Source organism: Pelobates fuscus, chromosome 1, assembly GCF_036172605.1.
Source record: "Pelobates fuscus isolate aPelFus1 chromosome 1, aPelFus1.pri, whole genome shotgun sequence".
NCBI classification, from domain to species: Eukaryota; Metazoa; Chordata; class Amphibia; order Anura; family Pelobatidae; genus Pelobates; species Pelobates fuscus.
Genome location: NC_086317.1, coordinates 438,743,298 through 438,762,151, shown reverse-complemented (window position 1 = coordinate 438,762,151; position 18,854 = coordinate 438,743,298). Strand labels below are relative to the sequence as shown.

General features: G+C 39.9%; 1 protein-coding gene across 2 annotated transcripts in view; it reads right to left on the bottom strand.

Annotated features, from left to right (window-relative positions):
- Positions 1 to 1,780: 1,780 nt before the first annotated feature.
- Positions 1,781 to 18,854, bottom strand: part of ATP8A2 (ATPase phospholipid transporting 8A2) — a 673,473-nt gene continuing 656,399 nt past the window's right edge. For both annotated transcript variants that reach the window (XM_063429614.1, XM_063429623.1), the window contains exon 37: positions 1,781 to 3,386. In XM_063429614.1, the coding sequence (XP_063285684.1) occupies positions 3,289 to 3,386 (98 nt within the window). In that variant the 3' untranslated portion in view covers positions 1,781 to 3,288. The remainder of the gene's footprint in view (positions 3,387 to 18,854) is intronic.

Below are 18,854 nucleotides of genomic sequence, written 5' to 3'. Positions count from 1 at the left end.
AGAGGTTCTTGACACAGCGCCAATGAACAGCTGTTTTTCTTTTTCTTTGTAAACCTAGTCCTGCAAATAATTTGGTGTAATTATAAATCCAATTAAATTAAACCTTATGTGGTCATAAAAACCATTCACTATCAACTGCCTAACTTAAAAATATATATATATATATATTTTTTTTTTACGGAGATAAAAATACTCATACTAATGAAAACCACCTGCCAAGTAGACTTGAGCACAGCAGAACAATTCGGTTTGGCCGAAGCACTTTGTCTGAAAAGGAAATTTGGTTTGGGTAGTTTGAAAGTCATTCATGTGGTTGTTTAGCTCTCCCGAATATCGTCCATGGAAACTATACAGGGAAACGATTTGGGTGAACCAAAAGTGTGCAAAAATGGGCCAATCAGAGTACTGCAAAGTATAGACATAATATAAACATTATGTAATCTAAATATTAGGTATATATTTTGCAGTGCACTGATGGGAGCATTTTCCCACCATATGCGTCACAGTTCCAGGGAGAAAATGAATACAATAAACTGAAAAAGAGGAGCAGAAACCAAATCTATGTTCATTAAATACGTATCAATATAGATTTTGTTTTTACCGCGCCTCCTTTTTTATCCTCTATTGCTCTCTTCTCACTTGATCTGAGAATGAAATCAACATTTATTGGCTATCCCGTAGCCATCGATCCTCTTTTTTTCCATTAATCATCTTTTTTTTTCTTACCCATAGGTTGAAGTCACTTGTCTTCTTGCCCCCTAATAAAGTTCCTGTAATGAAGAGCCCCCCAACCTCAGAGGTTTAGTCTAAATGTATTTATTTATTTCTAAAATAATTTACCAGGAAGGATACATTGAGATTTCTCTCATTTTCAAGTGTGTCCTGGGTCTAAATGTCACTTCCTTTGCTAGTAGGAAAAGTTTTTTGATCAATAGTCCCACTAGTTAATCTCTAAACATAGAGTAGGCTGCTGGTTAGTAGACATTACCAGACGGACTCGCAGTGTTATGTTACAATCCAATGGCACCGTTATGTTGGATACAAAGATATTTGAATTTTAGAATTTAAGTCCCTATGGTGGTGAATAAAGTTGTTGGATCATAATAAGACTGTTGGTCCGTCTGCTAATGTCTTCTAATGTCTTCTATGGAATTATTCTGGAAATGGCAATCCTCGGGACTCTGACCGTAGTGAGTACAACAATACGTGTGTTGCCTTGTTTATATGAGCGTGTCACTATATTTTGTATTATGTTTAACTTTGCGTTACTATATCTGCTCAGTAATGGAGTGGATTTGCCTAATGGGCAACTGTGTTGGTACTGCTTGGTTAGTGTTCTAGAGAGAAATCAAGGTGATTATTTAAAAATTTTCATTTATCATTTCAAAACTTAAAACCAGAAAGTTTAAGACATATGTGACAATCTGATTTTGTTGTGTAGGTTTTGTGTGCCTTGCTAACACTCGCTTAAGGGAACGCTCTGGGCACCATAACAACTTCATCTTAATGAAGCTGATTTGTTTGCCTAGTGGTCCTTAACACCATCTTACTTTAAAGGGTTTACATTGTTTAACCCCAAAGTTGTGTCAGCTGACGCTCCCAGTGAGAAAGCTATGTATCATTGAACGTTGTTTTGGTGCCCTTTTAGGTATAATTAGCTTCCTATAGTATATTACAATACAGTTCAAGCAAAGTGTGTAATTGCAAACATTCTTCAGTCTGCTTCCAATCTGACAATTCAGAGCACAAGAACAGGATAGATACTTAGAATTGTTTTTATTTTGATAATGCGTAGCACATGTATGCAAATTCAAGTAAAATGGTTTAAATAATCCAAAATATAGTCAATAAATTAAACACCACATTTCATAAATATGGAAAACAGTTAACATTTAGACACTTTTATTAACCCCTTCTGTGTGGGTGCTGTTGGGGTTCCGTAAAGCATCTCAGAGTAGAGTTATAGTTTACTGACTTATCTGGCACTGAAGGGGGTCTGAAGAAAAAAGGAACACAAAAAATATTCAATAAAGCCAAGTCAGGTAATAGTACAGATAAAGAACACGAATGTCACTTTAATCTCGAAGGTACCACGGGGTATACTGATTTATTTATGCCAGATGGTCAATTCACTAAACAAAATGACAAACAAGTTGCAAACTTCCACCAAAATGGGAAAACTGGGAAATATCTGGTATGAATTGATTTTTTTATTTTTTACTTGTTTTTTTGCAACTTGGTTATCCCTCCAACTCACCCTTCCATTTAGTGAATAAAACTTAATATAACATAGTTTACAAACGTGGTGTGTGGGAGGTTTATTTAATGGGTGCCATGTGTTTACGTAGGTGAAAAGTTACATAATGCAGGTGTCTTCATCTAAGTTGGTGTGCTACAACATGTATATCAGTGCATTTCAAAAATGAAGATCATTATTACTGGTGATCATGATTTATTGGTTCTGCAGCTCCAAGCGGTTCAGGATATGTAGTCATTCATTGGATGGATCAACGCAAACAAGAGTTTAGTTAGCTCAACTGAAATAAATGAATTTGCCGCAGATTTATAACACAGTTCCCTTTACAGATTTTTCTTTTACTGAAAACCAGGATTAGGGCGATAAATAAATAAATAAATATAGCTGCCAGGGCACGAATTTCAGCAGCTGAAAACAAAAAACTTGCATCATGCTTAGCCACTGAAAGCCTTGTAAGGTTTAATTAAAGTTTGCTTTTTTATTGTATTGTAGAGCAACTGGTTGGAATGTGCAGGAGCAGAGGAATAGCACAACGTCAGATGTAGCCAACTATGATGGCCAGAGGTTGCAATCCATGTATCATAGAAGTTGATACGTGTAAGCAAGTGCTGAGCTTGGTGGGAGTTGCAGCCTTAGGCAGCTGGAATACCAGACTATGTCATCTCTGTGTAGGAAGAGTTATAAATCTTAAGCAAGTGGACAGGTACACAACTGTTTCAGCAAAACAAAATCGAGAAGCCGGACACAACACATGAAGAAAAACATACATTTGCTTTGTGAAGAGGCTGCCTACTTGCTTAAATGCACATATTAACCGCTTAGGTTCCAGAGAGACCTGTAATGCATAGTTTATTTAATTCTCATGCAGGCCTCAGTGGCGGAATAAAAAAAAAAAAAACAAGTTGGCAAAGGCCACAGAAATGAGTTTCCCAGTTTTTGGCTGCTGCGGCCAAACCTTAGTCAAATATCTGTTAACAGTGGATGTATTGTCCAAAGCTCATTATTTCTGCCACTGGTCGCCAGAGTCCTTGTTATTCTATCCCGGCCCTCTGTTTTGTTGTGTCATAAGATCGGACGATTTCAGACTGAGAAACAGCTCCATGTTCTTCCTGAGAAAACGCATAACCATCTGAAGAAAGAAGGAAGAAGGCAAATAGAAATGTCACGGATGGCACATTTTAACAACGACTGCGGCAAATTATAGAACTCATTAATGGGGATCGGATTATAAGGAAGAATATACATTTTACAGGAGATGACAGGCCCTCCCAGCTCACAAATTACTCCTATAAATCCAATTTCTCTCTACACAAACTTTATGTCTTCTAAGATTTCTTCAGGTTTACGCTGTAGCACAGATAGGTGACCTTTCCACGTTGGCATATTTCTGTTTTACCTATAAAGGCCATGTTTTCGGAAACAAATGAGGACAATCTGAAGGTTCTGAGCCAAACTTCCAATTGAATGCTAATGGAATTATTTAAATGCAAAAAGCTCAGCTTTCAACGAGTCTGGTGGGAGACCTGACTGTATATGGTCGATGGATTTAAGCATTTGACTCAATCCTGTCACATTTAAACCGCTATAGGTTTTTGTGCCAGAAAAAAAAAAGAAAAGTACCTAAAATATTAATAAAAAAAATAAACTTTTTAACAGAAAATGTCCATGTGTACACTTATATAAAAAAAGTATAATTAATATGTGCAAAGGATTGAACGCATGCTTGATATTACCGTATTATGGGAACAATCAATCTTGGACATTGTATTCCTTACAGATACATAAATCATATATAACGACTTTGGTTATTTTTCCATGATTTCCAGTGTACTATGTGGAATTTCAGAGAAACTGAACTGTGTACAATACGGCACTGGTCCCTTGTTAAGGATGTCTGTAGCCTTAGTCTGTGTAACTGCCTTTAAGTCGGCAAGGTGGTGCATACGTGCTTTTGTCCAGTTTTCAAACTAACCAGTCTCATATGACTGGAAACACAATGTTTCAGAGCTGGGGTGTCTGGAACAGTGTTTTTTATTTTTTGTAACTTAATTTGCATTCTGATATGTAGAAGATGTACAGCAGTATATTTGAAAATACTGAGATTCTGATCAGCAATAGATTCGAGAATATATTTAACAACCATTGGGTAGTTTATCGCCTTTTGATCGCACTTAATAATAAAAATATAATATTAATACTAATAATTCTTAGTTTGCTACTGGATGAGATATTTACAATAATATTGAATGAAAGACAGTGCTATGAAGATGAGCCCCACAAAGGTAAAAACAGCGCTGGGTGTTATTTCATTCCGATTCTGTATTTTGCTTCGGCATGAGAACTATACTTTAAAATAGTTTATAATGGTGAAGGCAGTCTACTGAAATGTCAACTTCAAATCCAAAGAGTGACAATACTGTCTTAACTTACTTGCTTACTGGAAGAGAAATTGAAACACAGCCTTTCAGGGTTTCTGTGTGTGGCGTCAGTTACAATAATTTAGATATTTTTAAGTTGTAACAAAAAAAAAAACATGTAGGACCCTAAGTAATGCCTCAAAATAAATAAAACAAATAAAACATTCAATGAAGCAAAATCTGTCTAGTTGTATATTTAAGAATCACAATAGAAAACTACCGCATTAACATTAAAAAGATTACAATGAAGCAAGTAATAATTTGCTCTACTGATCCATGAAAAGAAAAGAAACATATTCACTGTTACTTTAAGGGCCTGAGGGGTACTCTAATCTCTCCATTTGTTCAGACTTTTAACCTAATTCCTCAGTGTATCATTGACCCCCTCTTTTATATCTTCAAATACTGACAGCAAGACAGAGGTTTTGCAGCTGTCAGAGATTGTCAAGTTGGACATATCCACTGCCTGCAGTCTCTATTCTCCCATACTATCAGTGGAAAGAGTTACTCTCTCCCCAAAATGTCGGGGGAGGAGAATAGCTTTTCAGGTGATTGTGGTTCTATTTTATTATTATTATTATTATTATTATTATTTCAAAAATATGCCAACTTGTTTGCAGTGCTGTATGATGAGTGTTGGAAAATAAACCATGCATTTACAATGCTACAGTGTTGTAGTTAGATGTTATTAAATACATATTGATAAGATTTTTCTGAGATACATATAATGTTCATATAATGTGCCTCCCAACCATCCCAATTTTGTCGAAACAGTCCCAATTTTTCGGTTCCTGTGCCACCATCCCGACTTTGTTATCTGTTGTCTCCCGAAAATTGTAGAATGAGCTCATTATCAGATGCACTCACGCTAGAACCCTGCAGAAAGCACTAAAACAGTGCACCTTGCATGTCCTGCCCTGAGTGAACTAGACCGCTCGATTGGCAGGCAGCTTGGTTCACATAACTGGCCTGCCCACTTTACCCTCCTCACACCTGCTTCTCTGGACGCCAATGTTGGGGTGTATGCTATTGAGATTGGTAGTGATCAATCAACTGTATTTTTTGTTGCAACAAATAAACATATATTCTGGTTTTCAGGGTAACATACAAGGATAAAACTAAAAAGAGTTTGGCCGTAAAACAGTTATGTTACCCCACAGCCTCTATTTCAATACACACAAGATTGAGGGTTCAATATCATGAAGTCTGTAAAGATGTCACTTTGGAGAGCTTCACATTGAGAATCCCCAACTACAAAAACCCACAAGGACCCTAATAGGAAACAAAATATGACAGTCATTATTTATCAATGTCTAATAGTAATGGCCTTCAAAAAATGCACATGGTACTTCCTAACATAATCTCTTTGTTTGTTTTGTAACAAAGGCATATTCTTACAGGTCACTGCCTATGCTGAGATTAAGGAGATTCGGTCAGTCATAATGCATTAGGATCTAACTTCATTGCAAACAACCAAACAACGGAAACTAAAGAACGGAAACAAATATTTATAATATGGCACAACTCTCACACTGGGACAGAATAGTAAGGTTGCATCAAAAAACAGATAGGAATATTTCCCCTAATGAGTAATAAAATGTATAAACTGAATATAGAATGAATGACGAATAAGGTGGTTAAATGCCAGTGTTCACTATTGAAACCTTTCAATGATTTAGTAGACTTGTGCAATTGGTTTACGACAAACTGCAATTCATCCCAATTTAGGATGATCAGAGGTATGGATACATTTCGTACACCCGAAGAGTCGTTTGTATAAATGTGCGAATGACTAGCACAATATAGCTGTGCAAACAAGCATGTTCGTTTGCTTTGGGATTTAGAGTTTTGCTTATGACAGATCAAGTGAGAAGTGACCAATAAACAGGAAAAAGGAGGAGCAGTTAAAAACCTCTATAAATATTTTTTATATGATATCTATTATATACATTAATATAGATGGTTTTACTGCACCTCCTCTCTTTCACTTTGTTCTTTTTCTCAATTGATGTGTGAACAAAATGGTGGGAAACTACAAAATATGTATATAAGTAAGATTTATATTATGTATATATTTTGCAGTGCACTGGTTGGCCCATTGACATGCTTTATGTGTGATGAGTGCGTCCTCTTTTTTTCATTACATAAAAGTGCCATTTTCAATCATAATGAATCCGCAGTGGCCAATCAGACGTCCATTCCTGTAGATTCCTGGTAGTTTTGTTCCCTGGAGCTCCAAGGCAGGCAATTACCTGGAGCACTGCTTTGGAAACACTTCTCAATCAGCTTTAATAGAGCTCATTGAGAAGTCTGTGATTGGGCAATCACAAAAAGTCTGTGTTGGGTAATAAGGGGAGGGCTTGCACTACCTGCAGATACAAGATCTGCAACTATTGCAAGTGATGACTTCATATACCCCCATGAAAACATGCCATACAAACAATATGCTTGTTTTCTTTGAAGGAATATCTACAAAATTGTTTTGAGTTTTCTTTAATGACTTCCATTTTACCAACACGTGTGTATATAAGCATTCTGACTTTTCACTAGGTTCACCGAAACACCAAATAGTAGTTAATAAAAATTTAAAACAACAAAACTGTGGATAAAATAGCTAGGACTGAACTAAAGTTGTGTTTGAGAATTACTTTTAATTGGCTATTTGTGCTTTAATTTATGAAGTTCAGATTTCACTTTAATAAGGTTAGGAGTTTTGTGAATGCATCTGCATGTATTTCACTTTTAAAGGCTGATTGTTTGTACTTGTGTGCATGGTTTATAAGAATTGTGTGTAGATAATGCGACTCTCACAGTTTCCTTGCATAATTTGCAAAGACCCATGACGGTGACATTGCCGCTGGGGTCTGGTTACCATGGGGGGTAGGGGAAGGTAGGATTTATTTACCTAAAACTGTCCTTTGTGGGGGCTGCCAAAGGTCTATGGAGGATCCAACGAGGACACCGAGAAAGAGTTTTTTTTCCCCTACAGCTGTCACTGATAAGCTTGACAAAATATATCCCTTCCTTTTGTCAAGCAGAAAAAAAATACGAAGACAAAGTAGTCCCTACTTTTTCTCAGTATACAGAATCTTTTGACTAGGTTGGAATTTCAGTGAAATCCCTATCTTTATGAAATACTAATTGTGTGTGTGAGGTTTCCCAATAGGCGTTCCACAGAACCCTGGGATTCGGTGAGATCAAAACTGGGGTTCCGCCGTGATTATTTCCACATCGATCCCAGGGGCACGATCGCGCTTTGTTGCTGTTTAAGAGTGCGGCCCTGCCCTTGTGGTAATGGATGCTGGCAGCCGGAAGTGAGAGCCTCTCAGACAAAGCGAGTGCCGCACTGGAGGGAAAGAGTGGGGAGTGAGCTGCTGCAAACTCCACATACCAGTCTCAGTCAGTAGCACTCCAAGCGAGCCACTTTACTGCAGACAAAAGGTATGCAAACAGAAGAGTAACTGCAAATATAAAAATCATGACCTCTGTGTATCTATCAGTGTGTTTATATTTGAGTGTATGTGTATGTGCCAGTGTGTATCTGTGTGTCAGTGTGTACATCGATGTTAGTGTGTGTAACAGAACTGTAACAGAACATTATCATCTCCTAAACTTTGTGGAATAATACAGTGAATTATATAGGGTAGTACTGTCTGATAACTTGAGATTAGAGTAAAAGATACAAAAGGGGAAACTCACATTGTAAAGAGCCTTTTATGAGGGTATAGGCTCTAAACACATCAACCAGTGTGCCTTTCAAGGTAGGCAGCAACACCTAGGAATAGAAGATGCTCCTTTCTTCCTTCTGTCTGTGGATTATATCTCCAAAACAAAACACAAAAGAAGACTCCTAGTGCAGATTTATCTTCAATTAAGTAGTGTAGACCACAAATATAAATTTGGTGCTCACCTTTTATAGAGCCTTTTGGGGACTGGCTCTAAGTGCTGTAGGCATCAGTGTCAATTTAGAGGTGACACTTCCCTCAGGTGGATACCAGATATATGGAGGAGATGGAGTAAGGGTATTTAAAATTTACATTTATTGAGTATCACAAAAAAATATAAAATGCATACGGAGTAGCAAGTATAAGTATATTAATACTAAAATGTCCAATCTCCTCTTCTCCCAGAAACGCGTTTCGCCGTCCTTATCGGCTTCCTCAGTCTGTGCTTGTGAGTCTGCTGGTATCCAGTTTATAAATCCTCCACTCGCGCCCTTTTCCTCGCCGTCCTGCAGCTGAATTTCATTTCCTGGTTAGATGCCGTCGCGTCACTTCCGGTTCGGCTTGTATTGCCGATACATCATTTCCGGGCTCCAGTTGTTCCTACAACTCCCGGCATGCTTCAGTTTGTACCTCCGATTTTTTAGAACCTGTATACGTAGGGAATGAGCTGTGCAAGAAAAAGGGTCCTCTACCATTGCTCAAGGGATGATATACAATTAGTGTATTGCATAAATCTCTCTTCAGGACAGTACATTAGGTAATAGCCATATATCAAATATCTAGATGTATTATAGCATACATACTTTTTCATATTTAAACAGGGATAGCAAATAGTTTTCAGTGTGGGGTAGACAGAAATATACGAGTGTTAATTAATTTTTAAAAACATACATTGGTCATTATTTGTTAAAATTTCCATAAAGGTTACGTTTACATAAAAAATAAGTAATAAATAGACAATAAATATTATAAAAAATATATGGTCAAAAAAAATATATACTATAAAAAATGGCATAACTCAAAATCAACGTTAAGACCAAAAGGGACAAGGGTATTAAGGTTAAAAATCCATTTCATTTCTATTTGGCCAAGTTTTTTGATTACATCTTCCCCTCTCCAATTTGTCTCCACCTTCTCAATAGCAAAAAATTTTAAAAGACACGGGTCACTATTGTGTAATGTTTTAAAATGAAGGGATACATTATGTTTTTCATAACCTTTTTTGATATTTCTTACATGTTCACTGATACGTATATGTAGGGGGCGTTTTGTTCTCCCCACATAATACAGATCACATGGGCACTGCAGGATATAGATAACCTTTTTAGAGAAACATGTAGTCATAGTTCTCAATCTATATTCCTTTTTGTTATGGGGGTCTTCAAACGATGTAAGGTGTCTCTTGCTACTGCTAGTGCCCCTGCAGGCCAGACACTGGCCACACCCAAAGAAACCTAACTTGTGAAAAAAAGGAGTCGACTTTTTTTCTTTGATGTGGTTTTTAGTTAGAAAACATTTTAGATTGGGAGCACCTCTATATACAATTTTCGGCTGGTCTGGTAGTATACTATACAGCATAGGGTCATTTCTTAATAAGGGCCAGTATTTTTTCATAGTTTTCCTGATTTGATTGCTGTTCTGGTTAAAACCACAAATAAACGAGATCTCCTTATATTTTTCCTCTTTCTTAGGCTTGTATTCTAAGAGGGATTTACGATCTATATTTTCTATTTCCCTCTCAGTGTTTTGTAGTGCCTGATTGTCGTAGCCTTTCTCCAGAAATTGTCCTCTAACTCTATGGACTTGATTTTTAAAAATGTCTATATCCGAGCAATTCCTCCGAACTCTTAAAAATTGTGACCTTGGAATATTTTTTAGCCACGGGGAAAAATGACAGCTTTTAAGACTGATGTAATTGTTGACATCAACTTTTTTAAAATGGGTTTTAGTTTTTAATATGTTATTTTCCACATAAATGGTTAAGTCTAAAAAATTCACCTTTTCTTTGCTAAATTCCGTGGTCAGCACTATTCCCCACTGGTTATTGTTCAAGAAACATAGAAAGTTTTGTAACTCCTCTACTGTTCCTCTCCAGACGAAAAAAATGTCATCAATGTAGCGCTTATAGGTGACAAGGTTCGCGCTCCAGCCTGCATCTTCCAAAATGTAGCTGTGTTCCCAAAAAGCCATGAATAAATTTGCATAGCTGGGCGCGAACCTTGTCCCCATAGCAGTGCCACATTTTTGTAAGAAAAAATCGTTTTGAAACCAAAAATAATTGTTCTCCAGGATGAGTGTAATCCCCTGGAGAATGAATTGGATCTGTTCTTCTGGGTAGGTCTGTGCTTGTTTTAGAAAGAATTCCGTCGCTTCTAACCCTTTTTGATGGGATATGATAGTGTATAAAGACCCTACATCTGCGGTAACTAGAATAAAATGAGGTTCCCATTTTATATTGTTTAAAACCTGAATTACATTAAGTGTATCTTTCAGATAACTGGGTGTATTCTTTACCACCAATTGTAGACATCGATCTACAAAAAGACAACAGCAGGGTTATAAAACCAGCTGATAAGGGGGGCGGGTTAGTAGTCATGGATACTAAAAGATATATTCAGGAGGGCCTAAGACTAGTGGAGGACCCCAATACATACTGTAGATTACCTGGAGACCCAACCAAAGATATAAGTAAAACATTTGAGGAACTTTTTCTAAAAGGCAGGGAAATGGAAATAATAAATGAAAATGAATTTAAGTATTTAAACAACAACAAACCCAAAATCCCAGTGCTATACCATCTCCCCAAAATACACAAAGATTTGCTAAATCCACCAGGGAGACCGATAGTCTCGGGGATTGATTCAGTCTCAAGTAGACTTTCAGAATATTTAGATCGATGTCTACAATTGGTGGTAAAGAATACACCCAGTTATCTGAAAGATACACTTAATGTAATTCAGGTTTTAAACAATATAAAATGGGAACCTCATTTTATTCTAGTTACCGCAGATGTAGGGTCTTTATACACTATCATATCCCATCAAAAAGGGTTAGAAGCGACGGAATTCTTTCTAAAACAAGCACAGACCTACCCAGAAGAACAGATCCAATTCATTCTCCAGGGGATTACACTCATCCTGGAGAACAATTATTTTTGGTTTCAAAACGATTTTTTCTTACAAAAATGTGGCACTGCTATGGGGACAAGGTTCGCGCCCAGCTATGCAAATTTATTCATGGCTTTTTGGGAACACAGCTACATTTTGGAAGATGCAGGCTGGAGCGCGAACCTTGTCACCTATAAGCGCTACATTGATGACATTTTTTTCGTCTGGAGAGGAACAGTAGAGGAGTTACAAAACTTTCTATGTTTCTTGAACAATAACCAGTGGGGAATAGTGCTGACCACGGAATTTAGCAAAGAAAAGGTGAATTTTTTAGACTTAACCATTTATGTGGAAAATAACATATTAAAAACTAAAACCCATTTTAAAAAAGTTGATGTCAACAATTACATCAGTCTTAAAAGCTGTCATTTTTCCCCGTGGCTAAAAAATATTCCAAGGTCACAATTTTTAAGAGTTCGGAGGAATTGCTCGGATATAGACATTTTTAAAAATCAAGTCCATAGAGTTAGAGGACAATTTCTGGAGAAAGGCTACGACAATCAGGCACTACAAAACACTGAGAGGGAAATAGAAAATATAGATCGTAAATCCCTCTTAGAATACAAGCCTAAGAAAGAGGAAAAATATAAGGAGATCTCGTTTATTTGTGGTTTTAACCAGAACAGCAATCAAATCAGGAAAACTATGAAAAAATACTGGCCCTTATTAAGAAATGACCCTATGCTGTATAGTATACTACCAGACCAGCCGAAAATTGTATATAGAGGTGCTCCCAATCTAAAATGTTTTCTAACTAAAAACCACATCAAAGAAAAAAAGTCGACTCCTTTTTTTCACAAGTTAGGTTTCTTTGGGTGTGGCCAGTGTCTGGCCTGCAGGGGCACTAGCAGTAGCAAGAGACACCTTACATCGTTTGAAGACCCCCATAACAAAAAGGAATATAGATTGAGAACTATGACTACATGTTTCTCTAAAAAGGTTATCTATATCCTGCAGTGCCCATGTGATCTGTATTATGTGGGGAGAACAAAACGCCCCCTACATATACGTATCAGTGAACATGTAAGAAATATCAAAAAAGGTTATGAAAAACATAATGTATCCCTTCATTTTAAAACATTACACAATAGTGACCCGTGTCTTTTAAAATTTTTTGCTATTGAGAAGGTGGAGACAAATTGGAGAGGGGAAGATGTAATCAAAAAACTTGGCCAAATAGAAATGAAATGGATTTTTAACCTTAATACCCTTGTCCCTTTTGGTCTTAACGTTGATTTTGAGTTATGCCATTTTTTATAGTATATATTTTTTTTGACCATATATTTTTTATAATATTTATTGTCTATTTATTACTTATTTTTTATGTAAACGTAACCTTTATGGAAATTTTAACAAATAATGACCAATGTATGTTTTTAAAAATTAATTAACACTCGTATATTTCTGTCTACCCCACACTGAAAACTATTTGCTATCCCTGTTTAAATATGAAAAAGTATGTATGCTATAATACATCTAGATATTTGATATATGGCTATTACCTAATGTACTGTCCTGAAGAGAGATTTATGCAATACACTAATTGTATATCATCCCTTGAGCAATGGTAGAGGACCCTTTTTCTTGCACAGCTCATTCCCTACGTATACAGGTTCTAAAAAATCGGAGGTACAAACTGAAGCATGCCGGGAGTTGTAGGAACAACTGGAGCCCGGAAATGATGTATCGGCAATACAAGCCGAACCGGAAGTGACGCGACGGCATCTAACCAGGAAATGAAATTCAGCTGCAGGACGGCGAGGAAAAGGGCGCGAGTGGAGGATTTATAAACTGGATACCAGCAGACTCACAAGCACAGACTGAGGAAGCCGATAAGGACGGCGAAACGCGTTTCTGGGAGAAGAGGAGATTGGACATTTTAGTATTAATATACTTATACTTGCTACTCCGTATGCATTTTATATTTTTTTGTGATACTCAATAAATGTAAATTTTAAATACCCTTACTCCATCTCCTCCATATATCTGGTATCCACCTGAGGGAAGTGTCACCTCTAAATTGACACTGATGCCTACAGCACTTAGAGCCAGTCCCCAAAAGGCTCTATAAAAGGTGAGCACCAAATTTATATTTGTGGTCTACACTACTTAATTGAAGATAAATCTGCACTAGGAGTCTTCTTTTGTGTTTTGTTTTGGAGATATAATCCACAGACAGAAGGAAGAAAGGAGCATCTTCTATTCCTAGGTGTTGCTGCCTACCTTGAAAGGCACACTGGTTGATGTGTTTAGAGCCTATACCCTCATAAAAGGCTCTTTACAATGTGAGTTTCCCCTTTTGTATCTTTTACTCTAATATCAAGTTATCAGACAGTACTACCCTATATATTTCCTCTGTTTATTTTTCATGTACACCCCGTGCCTATTGTAAGGGGTAAGTACATAAGGATTATTTATATTATACTTTTTAAGCGCTGCACCTATATCAAGTGTTGGTTTAATGTTTCTCACACTCTAAACTCACTGCTTGGTATTCTGTTTTTTTGGTTTCAATATTTTAGTGGTTTTGGAGTATCCACTACAAGTGCATATAGCAGCTATACTAAATTAGTTTGCACCAAATAAGTGTTAAGCGCCTTATAGCCACACCTTCTTTGTATCTTTCTAATACAGTGAATTACCTTATAAATCATTTGTTCGGTGGTCTGGACTCATTCCTTATCAGTATATTCCTACCAAATACTGGAATCCCTTGATGTGTGATCAAAACATACTTTTCACGGGCACTTCGAATACAGTCGAAGTGCCGAAGCCGCCATTACAGCCGAACACGTGGCGGCGGCTATTTTGGTGCAGTCGAACGCGGTCAGCGGTGACCGGTACCTTCCCCTGTCCTTCGACACCACGACTGGAGACTAAGTCCCGTTCGAACGTTCGAACACCCGTTCGGAAGGGACTTTGTCATCTTTTCCTAGGAAGTGGATCACCGCCCGACTGGCAATCACCGCAGAAGTTTTAACCGCGTTGTACTTCGACACTTCGACAAAGTCGAAGTGCGTTCGACTATTCGAATGCCGCCTTTGGTTGGGACTTTACCGTTTTTCAGGACAGAAATAGACCAACCACATAGCCTGAACCTGTGGAACTATTTTTGGGTATAAATACAGGCATGCGGTCGGTCCAAAGGCACTTTTTAATATCTCTGGAACCACTGGACGGATTCCCACGAATTTTGGATATGTTGTTCCACAATTTATGTTGTCCATAAAAATATAAGTTTTATTCCTGTGCTATGTAAAATGGGAAAGTTATAAAAATGCATAAAAATGTATAAGTTTTAGCTTGGAGATAATTGAGTAGATACAGTAGGAAACTCAATTATCTCCCAAGCAGAGGGGAGGGAACCTGTGGGCTGTACCATTCTGTTATTGGTAATTTTATGCCTCCCCCTGGGTGTGTCCTGTGTGTACTTTTTGTAAATAAAAAGCAGGCTGGGTGTCCCAGACCTCAGTTCATCTTGACCCTTCAAAACGTAGCCTCGTCTCGTTCTTGGAAGGGGATTATTTGGGAATATTACTCTGCTCCTGTTTACAGCTGAACCTGCCTCTCTCTGGATATCGTGGATGGGATTACACCAGCTCTACTTCTCCACAGCAACTTGCAGGAAAAAGGACGTCTCCAACGGCAGATACCCTCTCTCTACCTGGGTAGCCGTTACATTGGTTGGCAGCGGTGGGATGGTCCTTTTATCCAAGGAGCAAGTGCTGAATGGAGTCTCAGTATGCCAAGCTGAAAAGACCCACACTGAAAGATCTATTGGAGAATCGTGGTAGGAGTGCCAGTAACAGACCAAGGAGAGAGCTGATAGCTGACCTACTGGAGCTGGACGAAATGGATAGGTCCATGGAGGTAACTGAACCTATTGCACCGGTCAGCGAGGACGATGTACTTACTGCTATTGTACAGCGGAGATTAGCCTTATATCCAGAAACAACCACGGAACTAATAGACAGGCTGTTCAAGGACGCAAAAGAGGAGATCGAGACTAAGAGGAGACAAGAAACGGAACATGTATTAGCTAAACAAGCCAGTACACATATAGTTCCTACTCCTCCTCCCGCTGCTGCAGGGAAGAAAATACCATTTACTGCATTTAAAGCTTTTGCAGAAAATGAGGAAGAAATTGATGGATATTTGGCAGATTTTGAGTGGCAGTGCTCACTGCACCAGGTACCACCAGACCAATGGGTTACTATTCTGGCTGGAAAACTTTCCGGAAAAGCAAATGAGGCTTTTCGGGCACTCACGGCCGAAGATATAACACAGTATCAACGGGTGAAAGCCGCACTACTCACCCGATACGCTGTCATCCCAGAGGCGTATCGCCGTCGCTTCCGGGAGTCCAAAAAGAAGGCAGTGGACTCCCACATGGAATGGGCAAACAAGATACAAAGGGTGGCATCACATTGGATGCAAGGGTGCAATGCTAACACCGGAGAAGAAGTGCTACAGTTGTTCTTGATGGAACATTTCTTCCAAGATTTGGCTGCGGATATACAGGATTGGATGAGAGATCGCCGCCCGGCCAACTTAACTGAGGCAGCACGACTAGCGGACGAATATGCGGAAACAAGGAAAGTGAGTCAAGGTACTACACGACCAGCACCTAGAACAGAGGCCCGCACCCCAACCTACGCTGCACGCACAGAATTCCGGGCCCCAGTACCCCCAGGGCCTCCACGTCCTCAGTGGTCTAGCAACCAGCCCCGGGAATCCTACAAAGTGACGTGTCATCGCTGCGGCAACACAGGGCATATTGCCCGTTTTTGCCCATTGGGATCAGCCAATAATAACTGGAGGCGCACACCTAACACAGAAAGCCCACCATCACGCCCCGCTGCTGCTCACTGCCTGGAAATTGAAGGGAGCCCTGAGGAATGCCTGGGAATATTATATGAGGCCAACCCCATACAAGCGGCTTCCCCGGATAATCGCCAGCATCACCGTCAGGAGGTGCGTGTAAACGGACAGATAGCACAAGGCCTAAGGGACACTGGCGCTACCATCACTTTAATACAGAAACACCTTGTAAAACCAGAACATGTGTCCAATCGTACTGTTGCTGTTTGTGTCGCAGGGGGGGCTGTCTTTCGCTTACCCACCGCCCGGGTACACTTGGATTGGGGAGTCGGGTCAGGAAAGACCACGGTGGGCATTATGGACAATTTACCTGCTGAGGTCGTGTTGGGCAACGATATTGGCCCTCTAGCCTCAGCCTTTTTACCCACTACTGCTGCTGCTTGCCCCGTGACCACCCGCTCACAGACCCGTATCGAGGACGATCTTACAACAGGTCGGGAGACCCAGGTAAGCCACAGACAGACACCTAGCACTAACACTACAGAGAGACCCATAGCTTGGGACACCCCAGAAGAGTTTGGGAGAGAAACTAGACAGGACCCCACCCTCCAAAAGTACCGAGCACTAGCCGACAGTAGAGGGGATGAGCGGGAACGTTTTATATGGGAGGGGGACAGGTTATACAGATTAACCGAAGGCAGGAAGAGAGGCTGTGCCCCTTCGCAGAAGCACCAATTAGTGGTACCCAGAAAGTACCGGTTGGAACTTCTCCGAATTGGCCACGATATTCCGTTAGCAGGGCATCTAGGGGGTAACCGCACAACCTACAGGATCACCCAGACCTTCTTTTGGCCAGGGATCTCGAAGGACGTGCGCCGCTACTGCAGCACTTGTGATGTATGCCAAAGGGTAGGAAAGAGAGGGGATCATCCTAAAGCTCGACTGTCACCTATGCCTGTGATCGAGGAACCATTTAGCAGGGTTGCAGTCGACCTAGTAGGACCCCTACCTAACCCCAGTCCCTCTGGTAAGAAATACATTCTTACAGTTGTAGACTATGCCACCCGCTACCCAGAAGCCGTCGCTCTGACGAATATCCAGGCTGACACTGTCGCCAGTGCTCTAGTCGGGATATTCACCAGAGTGGGATTTCCCCAGGAAATCTTGTCTGACAGAGGGACCCAGTTTACCGCTGTCAGGGTACCTGAGGTCTCTACCTCCGAGAGAGGTAGAGACTTAGTCGTTCATCCTTCCGGACGGCTTGATTTCCCTCTTTCTCGCGGTCCATCCGGTCATGCAAAGCCGGCCGCGAGGGAGTGACTCCCTTTTATAGCATGACGCCCAGAAGTCGACGTCAGGACGTCAACCCGGAACGACCTGTCACTCAATTGGTTCAGGACCAATCAGGACTCGTCGGAGGTGTGTCTACTTATCTGAACAGGGCATTTAACAGTGCTTCTTTCATTAGCTCATTGCCCTGTCGTGGTTCTAGCTTGTTCTAGTCACTCAGTGCTCGTGTTTTCTAGTTATCCCTTTTGTTTTTGACCCGGCTTGTTTGCTCTTCTCTGCTTATCTCTGTTACCCTTGATTCGGCTTGTCTACCGCTTACCTGTCTTCTGTTACCCTCGACCTCGGCTTGTCTTTGACCATTCTCTACTGTACTACTTACGTTAGTCCGGCCATTCTAAGGTCCGGTATACGTATCTGGCTACTGTTTGTACTCTGCGTGTTGGATCCCTGTCCCGATCCTGACATTATGACAGGGCCAATGGATCCTGCAAGTACAAACAGTCAGCTTGGTTCTCCTGATCCTAGGTTTGAAGCCATGGATCACAGAATGGATCAGATGGCGCTAGCGCTACAGGCGTTATTATTTCGTGCCAATAATCCACCAGAGGAGTTACGTACTACTCCTATCTCTCCTGTAGGTTCAGGCCTAGAGGTAGCCACTGTAGGTGCTTCTTCTCGCATTACCCCACCAGTACGTTATGGTGGTGCTCCTGAGAAGTGTCGTGGGTTCTTAAACCAAATTAGTATCCACTTTGAATTGCAACCTCGCTCCTATCCTACGGATAGGGCAAAGGTGGGATTTATTATCACCTTACTCATTGAGAAGGCTCTGAGATGGGCCAATCCACTATGGGAGAACGATAACCCGTTAGTATATAACTATAACGCATTTGTAGCTGCTTTTAGAAGAACTTTTGACCCTCCAGGTAGAAAGGTTAATGCAGCCAGATTACTGTTACGCCTGAGACAGGAGAACCAAACACTTGTGGATTATGCACTAGAGTTCAGGTCTCTGGCGTCAGAGGTCAAGTGGAATGAGCAGGCGTATATGGACGTATTTTTGAATGGGCTATCAGATGTAATCCTTGACGAGGTTGCTACTAGAGAACTTCCTGAGAATTTAGAGGATTTAATTTCGTTCATTTCTCGTATAGATGAACGTTTAAGAGAGAGACAG